Source organism: Coregonus clupeaformis, chromosome 21, assembly GCF_020615455.1.
Source record: "Coregonus clupeaformis isolate EN_2021a chromosome 21, ASM2061545v1, whole genome shotgun sequence".
Lineage (NCBI taxonomy): Eukaryota > Metazoa > Chordata > Actinopteri > Salmoniformes > Salmonidae > Coregonus > Coregonus clupeaformis.
This window is the reverse complement of record NC_059212.1, coordinates 17,879,043-17,906,920: the sequence shown is the minus strand read 5'-3', so window position 1 is coordinate 17,906,920 and position 27,878 is coordinate 17,879,043. Positions and strand designations below refer to the sequence as shown.

General features: G+C 42.5%; 1 protein-coding gene across 1 annotated transcript in view; it reads right to left on the bottom strand.

Moving 5' to 3' along the window:
• cntnap2b (contactin associated protein 2b) overlaps positions 1 to 27,878 on the bottom strand; it is a 73,945-nt gene that overhangs the window by 7,683 nt on the left and 38,384 nt on the right. Inside the window, exons 9-22 of the mRNA XM_041842156.2 lie at positions 14,834 to 14,983; positions 13,598 to 13,760; positions 11,993 to 12,099; positions 11,649 to 11,768; positions 11,262 to 11,377; positions 10,837 to 10,921; positions 6,530 to 6,686; positions 5,548 to 5,675; positions 5,243 to 5,413; positions 2,838 to 3,056; positions 2,255 to 2,491; positions 1,499 to 1,729; positions 970 to 1,103; positions 136 to 229 (exon numbers count right to left, since the gene is read on the bottom strand). Coding sequence (XP_041698090.1) covers positions 136 to 229; positions 970 to 1,103; positions 1,499 to 1,729; positions 2,255 to 2,491; positions 2,838 to 3,056; positions 5,243 to 5,413; positions 5,548 to 5,675; positions 6,530 to 6,686; positions 10,837 to 10,921; positions 11,262 to 11,377; positions 11,649 to 11,768; positions 11,993 to 12,099; positions 13,598 to 13,760; positions 14,834 to 14,983 — 2,112 coding nt within the window. The remainder of the gene's footprint in view (positions 1 to 135; positions 230 to 969; positions 1,104 to 1,498; positions 1,730 to 2,254; positions 2,492 to 2,837; positions 3,057 to 5,242; positions 5,414 to 5,547; positions 5,676 to 6,529; positions 6,687 to 10,836; positions 10,922 to 11,261; positions 11,378 to 11,648; positions 11,769 to 11,992; positions 12,100 to 13,597; positions 13,761 to 14,833; positions 14,984 to 27,878) is intronic.

Sequence of the window (27,878 nt, the reverse complement as noted above, 5' to 3'; positions counted from 1 at the left end):
CTTAGGGGCAAATTCTAAGAGATCTGTACACATAACTCTTACTTCCGCATAAATAAAATACATTGATTGCAAGCATTAAAGATGGCATTTATTATATTTGCACTCCAGTAATACATGGATTATATCGGCACTTACCAAAAACTTTCCCCAGGAATATGGTCTTAACCAGGTTGAACTGAGTGTCAGAGCCATCAGGCAGAGTGTAGCTGACTGGGGGGTAATGATCCAACTGGAAAATAACACCATATGGTCATGAATCATGATATATTACAGTCAGTTATAAACCCAGCATAGCTGTATTGTATTGTTAATTACTACCCCCTAGTGGTGGATTTTAGAGAGTATATTTCTGAAAATCGTAGTTAATGCCAGTGTACAGTATCATTCATTAGCCAAGATACACAAACAGATTCAAAACTGTGCTAAAAGCATAATGCACTACAAACCACCACAGAAAAGGTGGGTCAGGTGTGTTGTCAACAGCCTAATGCAGTCTGAGAGGACACAGCAAATCCCTCTCACTGAGAGTGGTGTCCTCCCCTCCTGATAGCAGAGCACTAGAGTCCTACCTTTGAACTGCTTTATGAAAAGTGCTATATCTATAGTCTATGTAGCTATCAAACAGCCTAATGTAGTCTGGGAGGACAGGGAAAGTGACATCAGCAAATATCTCACTGAGAGCAGTGCCTTCCCCGGGACTCAAGTAGAACATTAAAGTCATACCTTTCAACTGCTTGATGAAAATTGTTCTTTAAATAAAGCTGTATCATTTATATGATTTTTACCTGCAGCCTAATGTAGTCTGAGAGGAAATACTTTTTTGGGGGGGAATTTCATGACTTCGGCAAATCCCACTGTGTGATAGATCACCCTTTGTGATAAGGGAGCACTAGGGTCATACTGCACCTGCAGCTGGAAAAGTGCTTAAAAGAGATAGAAAGCCACATCATTTGTTATCATTATTATTACCTGCAGCCGTATGTTCCTCTCCTGCCTGGAGATATTGATGTGGTGGGGCTGCCCGTTGGCCATGTTGCGGTGGTCCAGGTTGATGGTGAACGGCTCCCTCAGGCCTCCAAGGCTGTAGCGGATCTGAAGTGTTCCTGACAGAGGGAGATGTCAGTCCTAATGTTCCATCACCATCGTAATTCATATGGTTGTCAGTCCATATTCTGATAGGCTTAGTAACATGGTAAGAGTATCAAACTTTAAGTGGCAATTGTATTTTACATGATGCTTTACATTGCCAAAATACTAAATTGACTATCACTCTCTCTTTCTGCTTTTTCAGTGATGTATGTGTGCCCGGGACCATGCCCAACCTTTGCATTGCACTATATAATTAGCTATTGAGCTAATTTACAGTACATTCTGTGGTTCTTTGCTGACATAGCCATTAACTTCACCCTCCAAGCGTTTCAAACCCTATAAACGGAGGCCAGGGTTGCTCTCTTGTTCTCTCAAGCATTTCAAACCCTTTGAGCAGTTTCTCTCTTACCATTGTGTCTGAGCACCACAGCCAGGTAGTCCTGGGTCCTGGAGCTGATGTAGACCAGGATGCTTGGGGCGTTGGAGGTGCTGAAGCTGAACACCAGCTCCTCCTGGGTCAGGTTGCCCTCCGTGGGCAGCAGGGGAGACAGGCTCTTCACATCCCTGATGGCTGGAAGGCCCCCCTCGGGAAGGAAGTCGTAACGAACTAGTGTTCCACTCTCAAAGAAGCCGCCCACATCTGATACACAGAGAAGACACAAGGTAGCAATACAAAACATCAGCATAAGTTTGAGAGATTGACAAGCAAATCGATATTAGCCTCCCTAAAGCACAGTGTAAAGTTATAGTTGAACCACAGTGTAAAGTTATAGTTGAACCACAGATTAAAGTTATAGTTGAACCACAGTGTAAAGTTATAGTTGAACCACAGTGTAAAGTTATAGTTGAACCACAGTGTAAAGTTATAGTTGAACCACAGATTAAAGTTATAGTTGAACCACAGTGTAAAGTTATAGTTGAACCACAGATTAAAGTTATAGTTGAACCACAGTGTAAAGTTATAGTTGAACCACAGTGTAAAGTTATAGTTGAACCACAGTGTAAAGTTAGTTGAACCACAGTGTAAAGTTATAGTTGAACCACAGTGTAAAGTTATAGTTGAACCACAGTGTAAAGTTATAGTTGAACCACAGTGTGAAGTTGAGAAGAAAAAAAAACGTTACTAGAGTTACTATTCTCTCACACGACTGTGACTGTATTTTACCTTCAGTGCAGAAGGGCCCGTCATAGGCAGTCAAGGTGCAGTCGCATGAGTAACCGTTGTATTTCTCCATGCACTTGCCACCGTTTCTGCAGTGCTGCCCATAGCTGGTGCAGTGGCCAGAGCAGCCAGGCTTAACCCCTGGAGTGACCTTCGCCCTCTCCTCCAGGTCAAGGGTCACACCGTTCATCTTCAGGGCACGGATACATCCTAGGAACCCCCTTTGGCCACCTGATGCACCTGAATGATAACGTTTATGACAAGAAGAACTCATATTAGATATTTTGGTTTACAACAACTGTTATGTTACAAAGTACACTTCTGGTAAAAAAAACAAACAAACAGGTAAACTCATCCTAAACTCAAGTTTTTTGACTTGTTAGTTGTTGACTTGACATCCTTATACCTTTTGACATTGTTGTTGTGTGCAATGTGAAAACTGCGTGGGCCTGTATCCGACAGTGCTGCCTGTATAAGTCGGGTCATAACGCCATGAGCTGAGCAGCAGTAGTCTAACTCACATAAACATATAAACCGGATCATCATTACGCTATGTGGTGGGAGGCAGGTAAGCAGGATATCTTACCCACGTAGAGCTGGCTGTATAGCTCCAGGCGGGTGTGACCCTGTGGGGGCGCAGGGCGAACGTCCTTGTACTGCCCATCCAGCTGCAGCACGGCCTCCTTCACGTTGCGCTCAGCCACCACCCTGTGCCACTGGTCATCATTTAGAGGAGTGGACGACCTCACACTCAGCTCCACCAGACCGTTGCCCACATCAAAGGAGAAGGACACCACCGTGGCAGCTGGGCAGGAGGGGAGAAAGGGAAAGGAGTTAGAAAACAAGGTTCTGGGTGCTGCCAAACAGGCTTTGGATCGTCAGAAGTGGAGAGGTCTTGTCTCTGCCTTATGAGCAAGTGGGCACAAAGAGGATAAGTAAGTAAGAGCCTAAGTAAGTATTTTTGGGTGAGAAACAACAGAATTAAGAGGTGGAAATGGGTCAAGGAGGTAGTTTTTGAAACAAGGATTAGGCGGGGGCTATACAGGAGATTTGAAAGACCTTGGTCTGTTTAGGAGTGGTTGAAAAGCTAACAAGCATTTTTACCGAAATTGAAAGTCTGTTTACATACAGCGTTGACTTTTCTCATGAATGTGAAGGAAACAGTTATATAATTTACACTTTGAAATATCGTTGTTGAAATCATGATGATTTTAAAATAAGAATGTATAATTCACAGCTCTGAAAAATGTATCACTTTCCAGATATGTTTTTGACAAGTACCTATCAGCTAACACTTATAAATGCGTAAAGCAGACAGATACCTCAGGGAGTAGTGAGATAGCTCTCCCTTTCACAACGACACAGTTCGCTCATTTTCCCCTCTATCATCATTTACTTTATTGAAACCCTGTTGACATCATACCTCCTGTTGGGTCCAATTCTACAGAGACGTACGTCACATACTGACAACTTGTCTAATCACCCAACACCCTCTCCGATTGCTTAATCCACATAAATCACAGACTCCAGGCTGCCATCAAGTTATGAGATTTCACAGCGATTGTGATTGAGCGCTTTTCCACTTACCAAGGGTCTCATCCTGGACCACATTGGGAGAATCATTATTTTATTTTATGTCCCAACCGACTCAATAGATCTATATTAAAGGGAGCTGTCTGACTGCATTTGTTCTCCATTCAGAGCATGTACTGAAGCTGTGGAGATGACATGGGGAGCCTTGTCAATCATAGAGCCACCTGTTCAGAGCAGATGCTTGGCCTGCAGGACTGGCAGAGAACCTCCTGAAGCTCAGAGAGGAATTTTGGAGTGGGGCCAAGTCTCATTAAAACAACTGTCAGTGCCAAGCTCTAAAAAGAAATTCTAATGCGTACTAGTACTCTAGAGTGTTTAAAAGTGTTTAAAATACAAACGCTGACGAGGGGCTTAGTAAATCTATTTCCATTGGCAGACTAATACTGTACCTTGTGAATATTAAAATGGGGGGAAACTATTAAATATGAAATGGGTTTTTTACAGAATATTGTCTGTCTGTGTCTCCAAAGAAGAGACACTGTTTCTTTAGAGCAACTGAATCACTGTAATAATACTGCTCAAATACCGTCCACGCATTGCACCAAAAGATGGCGTCAGTAAAGCTTCAAACTTGCCAGAGAAAAAGGGTCAGAAACAATAACAACGGGTTCTGAGGCGACGGAAGCAGCTCAAAGATATTTCTGACCATTGATCTTTCCCAGCGGAAGGAAACTGCTCTCCCACCAGCTCACAAATCATGCTTAAATGTCACTGGAAACCAATTTCATCTAACAATATCATTTCCAAACAGGGTTCCCACTGTGCTGGTGAACTTTAAGTTAATACTGATTTCCAGCCATTTCTGAGTGGAGATTTCTAAAGCGCTGAAGTTGAATATAAGCTGCCAGAAGTATGGACTGCGATCGATGAGATGGACGGCAGCCTTTATGGAGAGCCCTAGAGGTACCTTGGGAGGTTTCGCCTTCACAATGTTCTCAGACTGAGACTCTACAGTCCACACACACTGGTCCCCCAAAATTCAATATCCCATCTTGTTACAGTCCCCAAGAGCTGACTGAGGAGCTGTAGTAAGAACTGAATGGTGTTTTACAGTAGCTCTCAGGGAACATGGCAGGTGACAATTGCTTAGTGGCTGGTGGTTTGTTTTTAGTAGGAACAAGAGATTCTTGTTTTGTGGCCACAAGACAGACAAGATCCTTTTCACATAGTGGAAAGTCTTAGTGGAAAGTCGAAGTCGATATCTACTGTGAATAAGCCTTACCAACACTGTCCAAAACCACTGAATTTATACTGCATCTATACATTATATATTGTAATGGGATAATGTTTTGCAGATGTGGACCCAGAGCTTTGATATTGAACTGCACACACACACATCCATAATATAAGTCTACAGGTAGTGTATATCGACCGGTTACTGAGTAGTGGTATACTCACCTTTTAGTTCCAGGCGGATGAAGTCAGCGTTGCCAAGGTTCTCCAGAAAAACGCCATAAGAGGAGGAAGTCTTGAAATAGAAAGAGATGTCAGCACTGGTCTCTCCTTGGAAGGTAGGGAAGTGCAGGTAGGATGCAGGCGTGTTGAAGGATGCTGCGTTCCAGTAGTTACCTGGGAAACACAGGAAACATGAATCACTCAGTGTGTTGCCTATCTACATCAACGATTGTGCATTCTAATCATACAAAGCAGAGAATAATGGCCCAAAAATACTACCATAGGTTTGGAAATGATAACAAACTCACCATCTCCTTGACAACGCAGTGGACCCACAGTCAATTTAGCCTCAGAACCAGCACGATTAGTGTCACCAACCACCACCTGACTCACAGGCAAATGGTCTTTATACACCAGGAGACCAGCGTCCTCTCTCCTAAATTAAAAATAAATAAAATGTGTGAGATACAGAGGAATATTTTCACTACAAAAGGCACAACTGCAAAAATCTCTGAAGCTGGAGACTCTTATCTCCCTCACTAACTTTAAGCTTCAGTTGTCAGAGCACCTTACCGATCACTGCACTTGTACACAGCCCATCTGAAATTAGCCCACCCAACTACCTCATCCCCATATTGTTATTTATTTTGCTCATTTGCACCCCAGTATCTCTATTTGCACATCATCTTTTGCACATCTATCATTCCAGTGTTAATATGAAATTGTAACTATTTTGCACTATGGCCTATTTATTGCCTTACCTCCATAACTTACTATAATATAATAATAATAATATGCCATTTAGCAGACGCTTTTATCCAAAGCGACTTACAGTCATGCGTGCATAAATTTTTTTTTTTGTGCATGGGTGGTCCCGGGGATCGAACCCACTACCCTGGCGTTAAAAGCGCCGTGCTCTACCAGCTGAGCTACAGAGGACCACTTACTACATTCGCACACACTGTATATAGATTTTCTGTTTGTATTTTTGACTTTATGTTTTGTTTACCCCATATGTAACTCTGTGTTGTTGTTTTTATTGCACTGCTTTGCTTTATCTTGGCCAGGTCGCAGTTGTAAATGAGAACTTGTTCTCAACTGGCTTACCTGGTTAATTAAAGGTGAAATAAAATAAAATAAAAAAACAGTACGATTGTAAAATGTTCTTTGTGCTACAACGTATTACGTCTTGATTAATTTCATGATGACATTTCAGGATAACTCGATCTAGCTTAGATTTTAATACTGTAACATTTAATCTATGGTTTTGTTTAGAGTTCAATCACTCACCACCGCGTTTGGTCAGCGTCACAGTTGCAGTAGTACTTTGGGTCGGTGCAGTTCCTCTCGATTCCACAGGCACACTTCTTGATCCCTGGGCCTGAACCACCCCAGTAAAAATGCTTCTCATTGGCCCTGCCAACCCACCATGTGAATGGAGATCTCTCTGCAAAATAACAACAGCATGAATCATACCAAAACAACAAAATACTCAATACATAAGCATGATGATATTATTTGTGTATATCTACAGTAAACAAATTACCATAGATAGTCTAAGCAGTTGTTTTCCGTTTACGCTTCTCTACTGGTACACAGACAATAACATGCTACCTTTGTTGATGTCAAACTCTCATGGCAAATAGCCTTGAAATTGAGATTAAGAGTCTATTGATGCATATTGATGAATACGTCAGATGCCATAAACTGCTTATGTTATGTACAATCCTATGTTTAGATCCTTAAACAAGTGTAACCAGCTGATCCATTTTCCTTCACGCCATTTGACACTTTACTTTTTTATTGATTGAGACAAGCTATGTGGTCTATTAATCAGCTATTCACCCTGTTCCACCCCCGCACCAATAGCAGCACAGACAGATAGTGTTATTCAGCACTCCAGGTAATCAAAAATGACTCGCTCTAGGGAACGGGAAAATAACTGGTGTGAGGAATCAAGTGGAACTGTCTGTTTGTATAGATGGACAAACAAGATCATTTATCAAGACAAACACTCCCCAGGGCATTTGTTCTTGTTCAACATCATACTGACTACTGTAGCATCTCTGAACAACTTTAAAATGCACTCTTGTGTTTTGCTGCTTACAATGTGAATTATGCTTTTGAATTTTCAAGTAGTCAAACAATGGGCATGCTTAACAATAAGCAGTGGGAAAAAACAATGTTTACACAACGGTAATTTGGGAAAGACAAGAAAATAAAATTTAATTAGCTATTTTCAATTTTGGCATTGTTACTTATCAGCAGCACCTGGTTGAATTTGCCCTTCAGTGAATGACAAATAATAATATTATGAAAAATAATAATTGGTTGCTAGTACATTATTGAAGGGGTCTGTTATCAAGCCACTGACAGTGAAACGTTTATGCAGTGTTTACATCAATGGGGAAATAATAGTGGAAGGACAATGGGACTGCTGTTTCTAGCAACAGGGGTGGTCTGTTCATCACACGCCTCAGATATCGCCTAAAAATGTTTCAGTAAAAGCCAGGGGGACACAGAGTGAGGCGGTGAGGCTCCAGGGAGAGAACAAAGGCTGTTACACTGGCTGTTCCCCTGCAAGGTACCCATGTTCCACACTGGTCCACATGCAGGGGAGAGAGAGGGGGGGGAGAGAAGGGGGGAGATGGAGAGAGAGAGACAGAGATACTGGGGTAGATCGAAAGAGGAGGATGGATAGAGCGAGAGGAAGAGAGATTGAGGGGAGCAGTATGGACGATTGTGGGGTTCTGGGTATTCCCTGACTATAGTGTAATCAATAATTCAGGTTCTTTATGGTGATGAGAGGCAGACAGGCTAAGATGAGGGCCTGGAGGCCAAGTGTCTCCCCTCTGTGTGAGGGGAGAGGCATACCAGCAGGGGTGATACTGGGAGGTAGAGTAAGCTTCTATTCCTCAATACTGGATGAATGGGCACCACTGGGGCCAACACAATAAGACTACCATATGAGGGAGAGGTACTACCGCCGACCAGCAGCTCTGACCAGGAATTTCTGACTCCTCATCTCTTTCAGCTCACTGATCCTGCCAACAATGCTAAATGGCTGTCGAGCGGCGAGGTGTACGGAGCACTAATGGTGTGTGGGTTTTATCTGTCAACGTCCCAGTCAGTCAGGCCTCAGATCATAACACATCCAAAGGACACGATGAAAGCTTGTTATGCTGCTCATATACACAGAGTGATGCACAAATCAGTGTCTACTCTACAGGCTGGGAGCTGGGGCTACCCTACTGCTGACAAAACCTCAGGCTCAGAACTCTATGGACCCTCAGGGAGAACGGATGTTGCTTGATAATGCCAGATGAGATAGAAATCCAACAAGGTAAAAAATAAAACACTACATTGTTGGAAGAAACTGACAAGCCTTTGGGTTCTGTGGCTGTCATGGAATTTCAGTTTTAATATTCCCTATGGTTGGCTTGAGGGAATAAACCAGTTCCATTTGTCACAGATAGTATTCCTCAGACTCCTCTCCATGAGATGGGAAGAAAGCCACTACAATAAAAGCTCGGCTCAATTCTATGAGTAATGACAAGGGATGACAACTGCTGTGTCGCTGTCTAATGTACGCCACCTTGCCTCCAAATCAAATAGATAAGACTATTCTTCATGTGTAGCCATAATGCTAATAACAATCGGCTATACAATCTAGCAACACCTAAATGGGGGAGGGGGGGGGGGGTACGACAATACAAATAGTCCGGGTAGCCATTTGATTAGCTGTTCAGGAGTCTTATGGCTTGGGGGTAGAAGCTGTTAAGAAGCCTTTTGGACCTAGACTTGGGCTCCGGTACTGCTTGCCGTGCGGTAGCAGAGAGAACAGTCTATGACTAGGGTGGCTGGAGTCTTTGACAATTTTTAGGGCCTTCCTGTGACACCACCTGGTATAGAGGTCCTGGATGGCAGGAAGCTTGGCCCCAGTGATGTACTGGGCCGTACGCACTACCCTCTATAGTGCCTTGCGGTCTGATGCCGAGCAGTTGCCATACCAGACGGTGATGCAACCAGTCAGGATGCTCTCAATGGTACAGCTGTATAACCTTTTGAGGATCTGAGGACCCATGTCAGTCTCCTGAGGGGGAATAGGCTTTGTGGTGCCACGACTGTCTTGGTGTGTTTGGACCATGATAGTTTGTTGGTGATATGGACACCAAGGAACTTGAAGCTCTCAACCTGCTCCACTACAGCCCCGTCGATGAGAATGGGGGCATGCTCGGTCCTCTTCTTTTTCCTGTAGTCCACAATCATCAAATTGGAGTGGGTCTAGGGTTTCTGGGATAATGGTGTTGATGTGAGCCATGACCAGCCTTTCAAAGCACTTCATGGCTACAGACGTGAGTGCTACGGGTCGGTAGTCATTTAGGCAGTATACCTTAGTGTTTTTGGGCACAGGGACTATGGTGGTCTGCTTGAAACATGTTGGTATTACAGACTCAGTCAGGGACAGGTTGAAAATGTCAGTGAAGACACTTGCCAGTTGGTCAGCGCATGCTCGAAGTACACATCCTGGTAATCTGTCTGGCCCTGTGGCCTTGTGAATGTTGACCTGTTTAAAGGTCTTACTCACATCGGCTATGGAGAGTGTGATCACACAGTCATCCGGAACAGCTGATGCTCTCATGCATGCTTCAGTGTTGCTTGCCTCGAAGCGAGCATAGAAGTCTGTGTGTTGAGTAAAGGTGGTCTATAGTTTTTTCCCTCTGGTTGCACATTTAACATGCTGGTAGAAAAATGGTCCCCGGCCTCTAGGAGTGCGGCCTCTGGATGAGCATTTTCCTGTTTGCTTATGGCCTTATACATTTTTACATTTACATTTTAGTCATTTAGCAGACACTCTTATCCAGAGCGACTTACAGGAGCAATTAGGGTTAAGTGCCTTGCTCAAGGGCACATCGACAGATTTTTCACCTAGTCAGCTCGGGGATTAGAACCAGCGACCTTTCGGTTACTGGCACAACGCTCTTAACCACTAAGCTACCAGCCGCCCCATACAGCTCATTGAGTGCAGTCTTAGTGCCAGCATCGGTTTGTGGTGGTAAATAGACAGCTACGAAAATATAGATGAAAACTCTCTTGGTAAATAGTGTGGTCTACAGCTTATCATGAGATACTCTACCTCAGGCGAGCAAAACCTCGAGACTTCCTTAATATTAGATTTCGTGCACCAGCTGTTGTTTACAAATATATACAGACCGCCACCCTTTGTCTTACCGGAGCTGTATGTTATCCATGTCATCGTTCAGCCACGACTCGGTGAAACATAAGATATTACAGTTTTTAATGTCCTGTTGGTAGGATATCCGTGATCTTAGTTAGTCTTTTGTTATCCAATGATTGTACGTTGGCTAATAGGACTGATGGTAGAGGCAGATTACGCACATCAACAACAAACACTGGGAAGGGGAAAGAGAAGACAGCATATTCTTGCCATTTTCTCTCTCCAAATGCCTAAATTGATGTGTCTTTGTTGGAAAGGATACTACAGTTTTGCCCAAAAGAAACAGATAGTCCTAATATTCTCAGATGTACATATGACTACACAACAATTAATATACAAACACCAATGTCCTCTTTACCTGGCGTATTGAGCAGTCGAGACATTCGGCAGGCGTAGGCAACATGCTGTTCACAGTACTCCGCACTGCCCGTGATGGCTGTCACCTGTCATAGGGAGAGAAAATAGGGTTTAAGCAATGCAGAATGGATAACATTTAGTAATATTAGTGGAGCTAAGTGAAAATACAGTGAGAGAACATCTTTAATAAACAATGTAGCTAGCTAGTGCCTTCGGCTGTAACATCAAAATACATAGAAAATACATATAGGGAAGGTTTCTCTAGACTCAAAATATAGTTTCTCCATTGAGCATGTTTTAAAAAATTAAACTAGGCTTAATCCGGGTCCATTAAACCCACCGATAAAATCCAGGTTTCTTTCCCATTGAGATGGTTCCATCATGAATGGTTCAATGGGTGATGATTTCATAAGGTCATAAGGTCACCTGCTCTGTGGACATGTTGTAATTGAGCTGCAGCACAGCCTTCCCCTCCAGGTCTGAGCCACTCACTGAAGTCTGGGGAGACAGGTTGTTTCTCACTGTCGTCCACACCTTGTCCTCTGCAACACACACAGTCAACAACACCATCAACAAACCAGTCAGCCGTGTACAATATTTACAGGGGACGAATGACATGTGGGTCAGCCATGTCAGCAGTCAAAACTGGTTGCATTGACATCATTCCAACCAGATACCAGATTTGGTTGTAATCTGGTTATAATGATGTCATTTTAACAAGATTTGCCCGCTGGGATGGGACAAAATCATCAGATGCAGTATTGAGTAAGTTGATTGTCTCTTGGGTCTTATTTGGAGGTACGGTACTCTTACCAGTCATGTTGCAGTTGACTTTGAAGGGGCCAACAGGACCACTCCCATCAGGGTCGATCCAGTACGAGCCAGATGTTTTACCAAGGTGTTTGTATTCCTCACAGGACTGTTCATACACGGCTGGAGAGGAGGAATACACACGCGAGAGAGGAAACCACATGTATTATGAAGCTGACACTGCAGTAGAATGACTTATTCATCATTATAAATCCAGGGGTTTCCCCATGTGTAAGTGAAGTGAATGATGTGCAAAAATGTGACTGACGTTTCAGATGGGTCCTTGAGGGTATGAATAATGACAGACCATAGATGAAGATGTGGAGGAGGAAGGGGAGGATACTTACAGGTATGGCATGTAGCCCCGGTGTATCCTGTCCCGTTACAGAAGCAGCTGAAACTATCCCAGGTCTGAGAGCAGCGGCCTCTATGTTCACAGTGGTTAGGGACACATCTGTGTGTGGGGGGGGAGATCATTTTCATATGAAGAAGAAGCAGAAGTGACCTCTAATTTAACTACTTTGACCTTTGTGAAACTACAGATGGCACAGAAGAGGATAGATAGGACAACATAGGAATAACTTTTATAGAGTGCATATTGCAAATATAATTTACCCTAAAAAACTAACTAATTGGAAACGGATGGATACATTAATTTGGTACTTCTTCAAATCATATTCAACAAGAAGAAGACCTCTAATTGAAATACGTTGACCTTTGTGAGACAACAGAGGATGTCACTGTGGTGTCGCCGTGTCGTGACAGTAATCAGCCAACCCACGTTCTGTGAGGAGGTTCGTGACCTTTGTTTCATGTATGTTTGATACCACTTCATGGAGAACGTTAGGATGTATTACTGTACTCTCTTAGTCCTCAACCTGTGTGTCGGGTCAGGGCTTATCTCCCCAGGTGCCCAGCCTTAAACCTGCTGGTGTGATCAAAGGGCTGTGGTAATATGGAGTTCCCTTTGAAGTTAGTTGAACTCCCCCTGCTAGCATGGTTTAGAATGAGGATATCATTACCACAATCCTTAAAATTTGCACAGGGCAGAGATGTCGGAACGTTCCTATTTAATGGGAGAGAAAATCTGGTGTATCGGATAACCTTTGCCATAATAGATCAGTCAAATGAACCACACATCATGAGTATTCAGCCATAAATTGATTTATCATACGTACATATTACACAAATGTCCCTAGAACAATAATATAGTTTGATTTGACTTAGGATGTTAAGCTGAAAACAAATCCGCATGACCGTCTTGAACTTTTTTTTGCGGTCTTGAAAATGTCTCCTCTGACTTCCTCTGACATTTCAAAGGGTGTCGTTAACAATTCCGGCACAAAATGTTGGATTAACAGGATCTACAGTTTTACTCCTAATCACTAGTGGAGAATAAGAAGCAGAGATAAGATTCCATTTATGAACCAGAACCATGTGTTGGAGTGAACCCACATCCTGTGAGAATAAATGTTATGTGTTTATCTTGATAAGAATGTAAGCGCATGTCCATATTCTCCTGCGATTTGAGTAACCTTCTGCTAAAATTGCATTTCCATATCTCGGGTGAAGCAACAGAGCTTTTCCACTTCATTGTTTTGATGAGTTTTGCATTGGGGATGTGTGCCTGTTTGGCTGTGTGCTTGTGTACACATGCATTTACCAGCAGGAGCACAGAGATTGCACACTAAGACATCCACTAGCAAAGCCTTGTGTGATCCTCTGATCCCTGCCTCTCGCTGTGTCCCTGTGTGAGACGCTTTCTTGATCTTGATTGGCCACCTACCGTCTTTATGAAAAGACTGTGTAATGCATGCCCATGAGCAAGCAGCCCCTCAGGTAACGTCACAGTAGGTGTTTATAGGTTCACTTTCATGATCAACAGCAAAGAAAAAAGGCTGCTTAGAATATCAAGCTCAATAAGATCTTTGGGGAATGGTATAAAAGATTACCTGTCTATGATGGCACACATATCCAGGCTGACATTCTCAAAGGTTCCCATGTTGCCTTGCTCTACCGCCACCAGGTCAGCTAGCTGGTCGTCCACGTGGATCAGCTGCATACAGCCCTGGAAGGAGCGCTGGGCAGGGGGAGTGTTGGTACGCAGGAAGTAGCCTGCATGAGGACAATAGGGAGATAGTCCCAAAGTTAATCAAGACAGCGCTTTCTGTTTGAAAAGTAAACTCTAGAGACACATTTCAAGTATTAAGCAACATTATTTCTATGAGTGTTGTGTTTTGGTTTGAATCATTAGGGAAGAGGTTCATTCAATATTTAAGACACCGTCTTAAAGGCAACTACTTCAAAGGCTAACAAAACACAAAGAAAACAAAAAGGCAACCAATCAAAAGTAACAAAGACGATTGTCTGACAAAGCATGCCATCAAACACAAAAAAACACATGTACTGTACACACAACAAATCACAAGACTGTTTGTCAGACTGAATTATGGAAATGTCATCATGAATAAGTAAGTAACAAGCCCATTACGAGGGCTTACACATTATAGACCAGGGCCCGGTTTCCCAAAAGCATCTTAAGGCTATGTTCATCATAAGAAACTCTGTAGGAGCATCGTTAAATCTCAGAGCTTTTCCGTAAAACCATCTTTAACTAAAGTTGCACTTGAAAACGCTTGTTATTTAACGACTGCCTCAGACCAGCTAAGTGCGGCGTCACTTTATACACAGAAGATCTCCGCTAAACATAGAATCAGTTTACATATAGGAGCAGATCAGCATTGCACATGAGGATAAATAACAGCGTTTGGACTTCTAGAATCTTCCTCACACTGCCTGAAAGCTGCCGACTAGAAGTCGAAACGCATTGCAGATCCTCATGTACAATGATGATCTGCTCCTATATGTCAACTTTTTTGGCTATTTATATTCAATTATGAAGTTTTCGGCAGTCACAGAGAGACAGGTAAACATCTATGTTTAGCAGAGATTTTCTATGTGTAAATTGACACAGAAGGACAAACGGTGATTTAACGATGCACTCAGCTGTTCAAGTGCAATGTTAATAAAGACGGTTTTGGGAAACGGCTCGAGAATGTAAAGATGCTCAAACGAAGGTTCTAATGATGAACTAAGCCTTAATATGCTTTTGGGAAACCAGGCCCAGAGCCATATACCGGTCCGGTATAGAGCTATATGTCTCTGTTATAGACAACCTGTGTAAATACCTCCAAAGTAGTATTGGCCCCCTGTTCTAATCTGAATGGGAATGACCGTTCTGACGGTGGACGCCTCGTCACCATCGATGGTCAGCATGGCGTAGTTCTCCAGAGCATGGAGATAGACGTTGTGCCACTGGCCGTCGTTGAGCCCCGAACCTGAACAGTGACCACAGACAGAACAATATGGCTTCATGAATCACAGTCACGGTGGGTGAAAAGCAGACAACTGCAGTTACTGAAACATCAGAAAAACAAATTCAGAGAAAGACTGTAATAATAATAAGCCATTTAGCAGACGCTTTTATCCCAAGCGACTTACAGTCATGTGTGCATACATTTTTACGTATGGGTGGTCCCGGGGATCGAACCCACTACCCTGGCGTTACAAGCACCATGCTCTACCAATTGAGCTACAGAGGACCACTATGATATACAGATCCGTTTGGCATTACCTCTCTTTACTAAAATATGCCTCTTAAATATGAAACAACTTGACTCTAAAGTTAAGAAATAACTGAAATGTTATGTTGGCAACTGCATGTTATGGAAAATACTAGATTGAGAAATGGAGACAAACAAACACAACGAAACAACGCGACCATGGACCAAGTAGCTGCCGACTCGACTAAAGTGAGTTTAGAGTCACTACTAACAGAAATTCGCACTGGCAATGAGAAACTGACTAAGCATATGAAGAAAATATCAGATGATGTCAAAAAAATCAAATCTGACATGACTGAACTGGGAAAACGTGTGGAGGAGGCTGAAACTGGCTTAACCCTTAAAATCGCACGAGAAAATCGGAATGGAACAATTCCTGGAAAAGGTAATACCACAACTACTGGGTCAGGAGAACTTCACACGGCTCCCACAATGGAACGAGCACATCGAACAGGCGGCCCAAGAGGGGATATGAGCAGCAAACCAAGGGGAATCATCGCAAAGTTTCTTAACTATAGGGACAAAGCGCTTGTAATGCCAAGGTAGTGGGTTCGATCCTTTAGTGGTCCACCCATACACAAAAAATGTTATGCACGCATGACTGTAAGTCGCTTTGGATAAAAGCGTCTGCTAAATGGCATATTATTTATTATATTATAAGAAAGTTATACGACTGGCCATCAAAGTCAAAAAGTCAGGATTCGGACGTTTGATGTATGAGGGCCTTCGATCTACATGAAACAGAGATAATTCGACCCCATAAAGAAAAAGCTTTGGGAAAAATGAATCCCGTTCTCTCTGGTATAGGCCTACCCCGCAAAACTACGTGTCCAATGGAAGGAAAGAGACATCACACTGAAATCAGCATAAGAAGCTACCTGATTCATGGATAACCTGGACAAGGATATGGCAGTGAATTAACTGTATAGACTAGGACAGCCTCTTAACAGATGATGTACGACAGATGGGGAACTGGACTATGTTTAGGCAACTGAAATGAGGTGAAGATGGACTATTACACCCAACCACATCAAAGACACAACAGAGAAAGGTATATGTTGTTAATGCATTCACTTGCACGCCTATTAAAAAAACAATCACAGCACCACTCAAGCGATCTGTCTAAATGAAGAACATTATGCAGGCCAAATGGCAACCCATTCATTGGTAGGCTATAGCCATGATCTATTTGTTTAAGTAACAAATCATAAAGGCTGAGTAGATGGGAAGAATTGAAATGGCCCAATATGAAAAAAGACTGGGAGAGATAAAATGTTACAGAGCCTAAGATGCTGAAATTGTAAGCACACTGTACTTTTATTTCCGTTGCTCTCTCTCTTTTCCTTTATTTTTATTATTTTATTTACTTTTGCCCAAATAAGGCATGATAACGGAGAAATGTATATATGAATGGAAAGATATGTGTTACCAATGTGGGCAACATGATATCATCACGTGTTGATTATATTTTATGTTTATTCTCCCATAGAAAGTACAAGGAATAATGTTAATTAATTGGTTGAACGAATGTTAAAGAAACATGGGCAACTGCCGAGTTTCTAAAAGAGAGAAACAAATAGGCAGGCTATGTGCACGAAGCCCACAATTATGCACCTTCAATTATTATTTCCAGCTCTTTGTTGGACAATTATATTGAAATTGATTTATTAACTTAATCCCAAGGTGGAATGTAAAATACATTTAGCTAGGCCAACTGAACATGTAGTCGATAAACTCTGAAAAATCAAGTGAATAAATGGATGCACTCGCTTTGGCTCCACCGGTGCCCAGAGCGGACGGAGTTAGAAGAGTTAGAAGTAGTTATAAACTGGGTGGTTTGAGCCCTAAATGCTAATTGGCTGACACCCGTGGTATATCAGACCGTATACCACCGGTATGACAAAACATGTATTTTTACTGCTCTAATTATGTTGGTAACCAGTTTATAATAGCAATAAGGCACCTTGGGGGTTTGTAGTATATGGCCAATATACCACGCTAAGGGCTGTCGCCAGGCACTCCGCCTTGTGGAACAGCCCTCATACCACACCCCCTCTGGCCTTATTGCTTAATTATACCACCCCGCTTTTAGTGATCCACCTGCTCTGTCCCCTGGTGGGTCAAGACCAGTGCACCCCACATGTGGTTGCGTGCAGTACAACGGAACTGTAGGTTACTCCAGTGGTTATAGGCCTGCATCGGTTTGCATTTATTTAATAGGAGAATTATATGGAGAGTTGAACGAATTCTCTCTTTAATATACTATAATGATGCCTAATCCCTAAATAATCGAATTCATTTTATTTTCAATTAACACAGTGATGGCAAGTGTTTTAACGTTGTTTTTCTCTTGTTATTGACCCTGAGAGGGCAAATGTATTCCTTTCCTTGACAAAAAAAAAGAAAAGAGGCTGGCCAGGACAAATGATCAATGTATACTTTAAAGTGTCTTATCTGTCTCAGAAGGCAGAACCAGCCCTAGACAGGACTCTTTAATAATAATTACTATATTTACTTCACAAACACTAATTATACTAGTTGACTGCACATATCATGGACACATACTGACATTCACTCCGCAGCGGTTGGGAATGGGTATGGAAGCTGAACACTCTGCAACCCAGACCTCTGTACTGTCGTAGATAACAAAATTTGACAATAATAATAATACATTGTAAAAATTTACAAATACATTTTTCATTTAGTCCTGGTTGGGCAATTGGATTTAGCAATGGAATCATAAGTCGTATTATATAAAGTATATATATACAAAACATTAAGAACACCTTCCTAATATTGAGTTGCAAAGTACAGGACAGATTCACGTGGGACGTATTTAAGGGAAAAGGGGAGGGATTTATTTATTTATTAATTTTTTTGTCTTGTTATTGGTTTTGTTTTTTTGTGAGAGGGGTATTGGAGGAAAACTGGAGGTCTTAGAGTTAGTATGGATAAGTATTTAAAAATGGACCATAAAGGCAATCATACTACCAACTATCACCCTCTGGCACTCAAAGAGATTACAATATTATAAACCCCGGGGATCTCGTAAAATATACTTGGAGTTGGCTTAATCAAGCTAGTCTGATTTATTATGTTCTGGTATCCTTTTCTATGGTGCCAAAAATGAAAGAAGTATGGATTAAGGATCGAATATGATCAGACCATCATCTTATAGCCCTTCATGTAACTATAACAGACTTTCCATGAGGGCAGGGATATTGGACATTTAACCAGGGTTTATTGACTGACACTACATTCTTAATAAAAACAAAGGAATTTATAGCAAACTTTTTTCTTGCACAATACAGGTTCAGTGGACCCACTTATCGTATGGGATGCCTTTAAGTATGTCTTTAGAGACCATTCAATTCCATTTTCATCCCAAAATCAAAAATGGTTTCTGTCAACCGAGAAATGACTTACATCAGAAATAGAAAATCTAGCATTACACATCAATGGTGTAGATAAATGTAACACAGAAGCACGGAATAATCTAGACGCAAAACAAAAGGAGTTTGACTAACTTATTCAGGAAAGATCGGGTTTAATTTATCTAAAAACCAGAGTAAATTGGATGGAGAATGGCGAAAAAGTGTTTTTCTAACTATTAAATGTATAAACACGACCAAGAATAACCTACAAAACGATACGTTTTGTGATATCCTTCTCCCAAAAAATAATGTTAAACTATCTGGGATACAAAAAAATATTGTAAAGTCCTAATTACACAACGAACTATGGTTAGCAAATTCATTATTTTCAGATGGGGGAAAACCCCTGGTCTCGATGGCATTCCAATAGAGATATAGCAAACTTTTTATGAACTACTGAAAGATCCATTACTATCATGTTTTACCCATATTTATTTGTACTATTTCTTACATTATAGAATAATAGTGAAGACATCAAAACTATGAAAAACACATATGGAATCATGTAGTAACCAAAACATTGTTCAACAAAAAAAAATATATATATATATTTGAGATTCTTCAAATAGCCACCCTTTGCATTGATGACAGCTTTGCACACTCTTGGCATTCTCTCAACCAGCTTCATGAGGTAGTCACCTGGAATGCATTTCAATTAACAAAGCAAAGCACCCCCACACCATAACACCTCCTCCTCCATGCTTTACGGAACTACACATGCGGAGATCATCCGTTCACATCGCGTCTCACAAAGACACGGCGGTTGGAACCAAAAATCTCAAATTTGGACTCCAGACCAAAGAACACATTTCCACCAGTCTAATGTCCATTGCTCATGTTTCTTGGCCCAAGCAGGTCTCTTCTTCTTATTGGTGTCCTTTAGTAGTGGTTTCTTTGCAGCAATTCGACCATGAAGGGCTGATTCATACAGTCCCCTCTGAACAGTTGATGTTGAGATGTGTCTGTGAGTTGAACTCTGTGAAGCATTTATTTGGGCTGCAATTTCTGAGGCTGGTACCTCTAATGAACTTATCCTCTGCAGCAGAGGTAACTCTGGGTCTTCCATTCCTGTGGTGGTCCTCATGAGAGCCAGTTTCATCATAGTGCTTGATGGTTTTTGCGACTGCACTTGAAGAAACGTTCAAAGTTCTTGAAATTTTCCGAATTGACTGACCTTCATGTCTTAAAAGTAATGAAAGACTGTTGTTTCTCTTTGCTTATTTGAGCTGTTCTTGCCATAATATGGACTTTGTATTTTACCAAATATGGCTATCTTCTGTATACCCCCCTATCTTGTCACAACACAACTGATTGGCTCAAACGCATTAAGAAGGAAAGAAATTCCACAAATTAACTTTTAAGAAGGCACACCTGTTAATTGAAATGCATTCCAGGTGACTACCTCATGAAGCTGGTTGAGAGAATGCCAAGAGTGTGCAAAGCTGTCATCAAGGCAAATGGTGGCTATTTGAAGAATCTCAAATATAAAATATATTTTGATTTGTTGAACACCTTTTTGGTTACTACATGATTCCATATGTGTTTTTCATAGTTTTGATGTCTTCACTATTACTTTTACAATGTAAAAAATAGTAAAAATAAAGAAAAACCCTTGAATGAGTCGGTGTGTCCAAACTTTTGACTGGTATTGTACATATTACCTCAATTACCTCGACTAACCTGTACCCCCGCACATTGACTCGGTACCGGTACCCCTGTATATAGCCTCGTTATTGTTATTTTACTGTTGCTCTTTTATTTAGTTAATATTTTTCTTAACTCTTATTGTTCTTAAAAACTGCATTGCTGGTTAAGGGCTTGTAAGTAAGCATTTCACGATAAGGTCTGTTGTATTCGGCGCATGTGACAAATAACATTTTATTTGAATTTCTCTAGTTTCTCTGGACTAAAACCCAACTATGATAAATGTACTATATTACGTATTGGGTCTCTAAAAGATACAAACATTAGACTGCCATATGGTCTCCTGATTTAAATGGGTGGATGGTGAAGTCGATGTACTTGGTGTACATTTCCAGGAAAAGTTTAGCGATCTTGCAACTATTAACTTTGATCAAAAACGTAGCAAAAAATATAGAATCTTGAAACTCTGGAGAAGGAAACACCTATCCATTTACGGGAAGATACCCTGATTAATTCTCTAGTGATATCGCAGTTTACATATTTATTCATGGCTCTACTGACTCCAGGAGAATCCTTTTTCAAATCATGAGAGAATTTTTTTTCAATTTATTTGGAATGGCAAACCAGATAAAGTTAAATGAGCATATTTATTTAATGAACATAAGTTTGGAAGGTTAGAACTATTAAATATTAAGGCATTAAACCTCTCTTAAAGCCTCCATTGTACCGAAATTGTATCTAAATCCATTTTTTTCTAGCAAGCCACTAAGAGAGATCCATCCTATGTTTAAGAGTGGGCTCTTTGCCTTTTTGCAGATTGAAACCTTACATTTTCAGTGGATCGACAATGGATCCCTGTTTAAAGTATGCTCCTTTTTAAATGAAGTCATACAGAGTTGGCTACAATTTAAATGTAATCCTCCAGAATAGGCAGATCTAATATTACAACAAATAATATGGCTAAACTCCAATATACTGATAGAGAAAAACCAACAACAAAAAATTGTAGACAAAATGTACAAGAATAATAATAATAATAACATTTATGAAGGCCATTGTAAACGAGAACGATACAATTGTCACACAAGCAACTAAGAACAGTGTATGGAGGTGTATGCTCAATACAAAATTATAACCAACTCCTCGCAGCTCTGCCACAAAATTGGAAGAGACAATTACTTAATTACTTCTGTTAGACTTCAGTGCGGCTTTTGACATTATCGATCATAGTCTGTTGATGGAAAAACGTATGTGTTATGGCTTTACACCCCCTGCTATATTGTGGATAAAGAGTTACCTGTCTAACAGAACACAGAGGGTGTTCTTAAATGGAAGCATCTCCAACAAAATCCAGGTAGAATCAGCAATTCCCCAAGGCAGCTGTCTAGGCCCCTTAATTTCTTCAATCTTTACTAACGACATGCCACTGGCTTTGAGTAAAGCCAGTGTGTCTATTTATGCGGATGACTCAACACTATACATGTCAGCTACCACAGCGACGGAAATGACTGCAACACTTAACAAAGAGCTGCAGTTAGTTTCAGAATGGGTGGCAAGAAATAAGTTAGTCCTAAATATTTCAAAAACTAAAAGCATTGTATTTGGGACAAATCATTCACTAAACCCTAAACCTCAACTAAATCTTGTAATGAATAATGTGGTAATTGAGCAAGTTGAGGAGGCTAAACTGCTTGGAGTAACCCTGGATTGTAAACTGTCATGGTCAAAACATATTGATACAACAGTGGCTAGGATGGGGAGAAGTCTGTTCATAATAAAGCGTTGCCCTACATTCTTAACAGCACTATCAACAAGGCAGGTCCTACAGGCCCTAGTTTTGTCGCACCAGGACTACTGTTAAGTCGTGTGGTCAAGTGCCACAAAGAGGGACTTAAGAAAATTGCAATTGGCTCAGAAAAGGGCAGCACGGCTGGCTCTTAGATGTACACAGAGAGCTAACATTAATAATATGCATGTCAATCTCTCCTGGCTCAAAGTGGAGGAGAGATTGACTTCGGAGAGCTGTTCCGGATGACTATGTGATCACGCTCTCCGTAGCCGATGTGAGTAAGACTTAAGCAGGTCAACATTCACAAGGCCGCAGGGCCAGACGGATAACAGGATGTGTACTCAACTGGCAAGTCTCTTCACTGACATTTTGAACATGTCCCTGACTGAGTCTGTAATATTAACATGTTTCAAGCAGACCACCATAGTCCCTGTGCCCAAGAACACTAAGATAACCTGCATCAATGACTACCGACCCGTCGCACTCACGTTTGTAGCCATGAAGTGTTTTGAAAGGCTGGTCATGGCTCACATCAACACCATTATCCCAGAAACCCTAGACCCACTCCAATTTGCATACCGCCCCAACAGATCCACAGATGATGCAATCTCTATTGCACTCCACACTGCCCTTTCCCACCTGGACAAGAGGAACACCTACGTGAGAATGCTATTCATTGACTACAGCTCAGCGTTCAACACCATAGTGCCATCAAAGCTCATCACTAAGCTAAGGACCCTGGGACTAAACACCTCCCTCTGCAACTGGATCCTGGTGGTAAGGGTAGGTAGCAACACATCTGCCACGCTGATCCTCAACACGGGGGCCCCTCAGGGGTGCGTGCTCAGTCCCCTCTTGCACTCCCTGTTCACCCATGACTGCATGGCCAGGCACGACTCCAACATCATCATTAAGTTTGCCGACAACACAACAGTGGTAGGCCTGATCACAGACAACAATGAGACAGCCTATAGGGAGGAGGTCAGAGACCTGTCCGTGTGGTGCCAGGATAACAACCTCTCCCTCAACGTGATCAAGACAAAGGAGATGATTGTGGACTACAGGAAAACAAATAGGACTGAGCACGCCCCCATTCTCATCGAAGGGGCTGTAGTGGAACAGGTTGAGAGCTTCAAGTTCTTTGGTGTCCACATCACCAACAAACTATCATGGTCCAAACACACCAAGACAGACTTGAAGAGGGCACAACAAAGCCTATTCCCCCCTCAGGAGACTGAAAAGATTTGGCATGGGTCCTCAGATCCTCAAAAAGTTATACAGCTGCACCATCGAGAGCATCCTGAGGAAGACCCTAAAAATTGTCAAAGACTCCAGCCACCCAAGTCATAGACTGTTCTCTCTGCTACCGCACGGCAAGCAGTACCGGAGCGCCAAGTATAGGTCAAAAAGGCTTCTTAACAGCTTCTACCCCCAAGCCATAAGACTCCTGAACAGCTAATCATGGCTACCCGGACTATTTGCGTTCCCCCCTATTTTACGCTGCTGCTACTCTGTTTATTATCTATGCATAGTCACTTTAACTCCACCCACATGTACATATTACCTCAATTACCTTGACTAACCGGTGCCCCCGCACATTGACTCTGTACCGGTACCCCCTGTATATAGCCTCCCTACTGTTATTTTATTTTACTGCTGCTCTTTATTTATTTGCTCTTTTACTTTTTTACTTATCTACATTGTTGGTTAAGGGCTTGTAAGTAAGCATTTCACTGTAAGGTCTACACCTGTTGTATTCGGCACATGTGGCAAATAAAATTGGATTTGATTTGGTTTGATTCATCACTACTTGTATTTGTGAGTGGTATTGACATGTTGAATGCACCGAGCTGTCTGTTTCAACTACTGGCACACAGCTCGGACACCCATGCATACCCCACAAGACATAACACCAGAGGTCTCTTCACAGTCCCCAAGTCCAGAACAGATTATGGGAGGCGCACAGTACTACTTAGAGCCATGACTACATGGAACTCTATTCCACATCAAGCAGTAAAATTAGGAACAGCGGGGACTGTGAAGCAACACAAACATAGGCACAGACACATGCATACAAACACACAATAACATACTCCCTATACACACGTACACATGGATTGTAAATACAGTGGGGGAAAAAAGTATTTAGTCAGCCACCAATTGTGCAAGTTCTCCCACTTAAAAAGATGAGAGAGGCCTGTAATTTTCATCATAGGTACACGTCAACCATGACAGACAAATTGAGATTTTTTTTCTCCAGAAAATCACATTGTAGGATTTTTAATGAATTCATTTGCAAATTATGGTGGAAAATAAGTATCTGGTCTCCTACAAACAAGCAAGATTTCTGGCTCTCACAGACCAGTAACTTCTTCTTTAAGAGGCTCCTCTGTCCTCCACTCGTTACCTGTATTAATGGCACCTGTTTGAACTTGTTATCAGTATAAAAGACACCTGTCCACAACCTCAAACAGTCACACTCCAAACTCCACTATGGCCAAGACCAAAGAGCTGTCAAAGGACACCAGAAACAAAATTGTAGACCTGCACCAGGCTGGGAAGACTGAATCTGCAATAGGTAAGCAGCTTGGTTTGAAGAAATCAACTGTGGGAGCAATTATTAGGAAATGGAAGACATACAAGACCACTGATAATCTCCCTCGATCTGGGGCTCCACGCAAGATCTCACCCCGTGGGGTCAAAATGATCACAAGAACGGTGAGCAAAAATCCCAGAACCACACGGGGGGACCTAGTGAATGACCTGCAGAGAGCTGGGACCAAAGTAACAAAGCCTACCATCAGTAACACACTACGTCAGCCAGGGACTCAAATCCTGCAGTGCCAGACGTGTCCCCCTGCTTAAGCCAGTACATGTCCAGGCCCGTCTGAAGTTTGCTAGAGTGCATTTGGATGATCCAGAAGAGGATTGGGAGAATGTCATTTGGTCAGATGAAACCAAAATATAACTTTTGGTAAAAACTCAACTCGTCGTGTTTGGAGGACAAAGAATGCTGAGTTGCATCCAAAGAACACCATACCTACTGTGAAGCATGGGGGTGGAAACATCATGCTTTGGGGCTGTTTTTCTGCAAAGGGACCAGGACGACTGATCCGTGTAAAGGAAAGAATGAATGGGGCCATGTATCGTGAGATTTTGAGTGAAAACCTCCTTCCATCAGCAAGGGCATTGAAGATGAAACGTGGCTGGGTCTTTCAGCATGACAATGATCCCAAACACACCGCCCGGGCAACGAAGGAGTGGCTTCGTAAGAAGCATTTCAAGGTCCTGGAGTGGCCTAGCCAGTCTCCAGATCTCAACCCCATAGAAAATCTTTGGAGGGAGTTGAAAGTCCGTGTTGCCCAGCGACAGCCCCAAAACATCACTGCTCTAGAGGAGATCTGCATGGAGGAATGGGCCAAAATACCAGCAACAGTGTGTGAAAACCTTGTGAAGACTTACAGAAAACGTTTGACCTGTGTCATTGCCAACAAAGGGTATATAACAAAGTATTGAGAAACTTTTGTCATTGACCAAATACTTATTTTCCACCATAATTTGCAAATAAATTCATTAAAAATCCTACAATGTGATTTTCTGGATTTTTTTTCTCATTTTGTCTGTCATAGTTGACTTGTACCTATGATGAAAATTACAGGCCTCTCTCATCTTTTTAAGTGGGAGAACTTGCACAATTGGTGGCTGACTAAATATTTTTTTCCCCCACTGTATGTGGTAGTAGAGTATGGGCCTGAGGGCACACACTTAATATCTTGTGAAATCTGTTGTGAATGTATTGTAATGTTTTTAAAAATGTATAACTGCCTTAATTTTGCTGGACCCCAGGAAGAGTAGCTGCTGCTGTGATTAAATGGATTTAATTATCATTTTTTTGTCAATGATCTACACAAAATGCTCTAATGTCAAAGTGGAAGAAAAATTCTAACATTTGTAAAAAAAAGAAAAGAAAAACCCCCCACTAATATTGATTAGATAAGTATTCAACCCCCTGAGTCAATACATGTTACAATCACCTTTGGTAGCGATTACAGTTGTGAGTCTTTCTGGGTAAGTCTCTAAGAGCTTTCCACACCGGGATTGTGCAACATTTGCCCATTGTTCTTTTCAAAATTCCTCAAGCTCTGTCCAATTGTTTGTTGATCATTGCTAGACAACCATTTTCAGGTCTTGCCATAGACAAGCAGATTTAAGTCAAAACTGTAACTCGGCCACTCAGGAACATTCACTGCCTTCTTGGTAAGCAACTCCAGTGTTTTAGGTTATTGTCCTGCTGAAAGGTGAATTAATCTCCCAGTGTCTGGTGGAAAGTCTGATGATGCAGCTACCACTATGCTTGAAAATATGGAGAGTGGTACTCAGTAATGTCTTTTATTGGATTTGCCCCAAACATAACACTTTGTATTATGGCGTACCGCGGACAAGCCACCAGGGGGAGACTCGTCGAGGTCTGGTGACAGACGGAGTCTACATCACGCGGTGGTGGCTCCCTCTGCTAGACGTGCCAGGTCTCGACGGTTCCTCCGGCCCCGTAGGGGAATGGCCTCGGGAATCGCGCGGGAGCTGTTCAACCTCTTCAGATGGGTGAGTATCCCGAACGAGATCGCGACCGACTAAGGTACCGAGTTCATGTCCCGACTAATGAAAGATTTGTGTGCTCTCCTACAAATAAAGCCGATCTGGACCTTCGTCTTTCACCCGCAGACGGATGGGCTCGTCGGACAGTTCAATAAGACCCTCAAACAAATGCTGCGGAAGGTCATTGAGCGGGACGGGAAGAACTGGGACCAGCTACTACCCCAGCTAATTTTCTCGATCCGAGGAGTGCCCCAGGCTAAGTTTTCCCCTTTCTAACTCCTCTATGGGAGGAGACCACGCGGCCTACTGGATCTCGCCAACGAGGTGTGGGTAGCCCAGCCGACCCCTTACGCAGTGTGGTAGAACACGTAGAGATGATGAGGGAGCGGATGACAGCCATATGGCCAGTGGCAAGGGAACATATGGAGAAGGCCCAGCGCGCCCAAGCCAAGGTCTACAATTGGGGTACCCAGCCCCGAGAGTTCCATGTGGGTAACAAGGTGCTAGTTTTAATCCCCACTACAGAAAGTAAGTTCCTGGCAACATGGCACGGGCCGTACGAGGTGACAGAGAAGCTGGGACCCATAAATTACCGCGTACAGCAGCCGGGGAGACGGAAACCCCAACAGATTTACCACGTGAACCTATTGAAGAGGTGGCACGTGAGGACAGCCTTGGCTGTGTTGTGGTCAAAACCCGGGATGTCGATGGGGCCGGTGGTGGTCCCGAGCAATGAGGACCTCGGACCGGCCCAGAAGCAAGCGCTCCAGGAGGTCATCGATCGGAACACCGGCGTGTTTTACGAGAAGCCGGGCCGAACAACCCTAATTGACAACAACGTCCGCACCCCGCCTGGAGAAACGGTACGAAAGAGGCCATACCGGATCCCAGAGGCCCGAAAGAAGGCTGTGAAGCAGGAGCTGGAGGCTATGATGAGGATGGGAGTCATCGAGGTTTCCCACAGTGCATGGTGCAGCCCCATCGTGTTGGTGCCCAAACCGGACGGTAGTCTGCGTTTCTGCAGTGACTTCCGGGGGGTGAACGACATCAGTTTGTTCGACGCCTACCCCATGCCGAGGGTGGACGAGCTCATCGACCGGTTGGGAAAGGCCCGGTACATCAGCACCCTGGATCTGACCAAGGGATA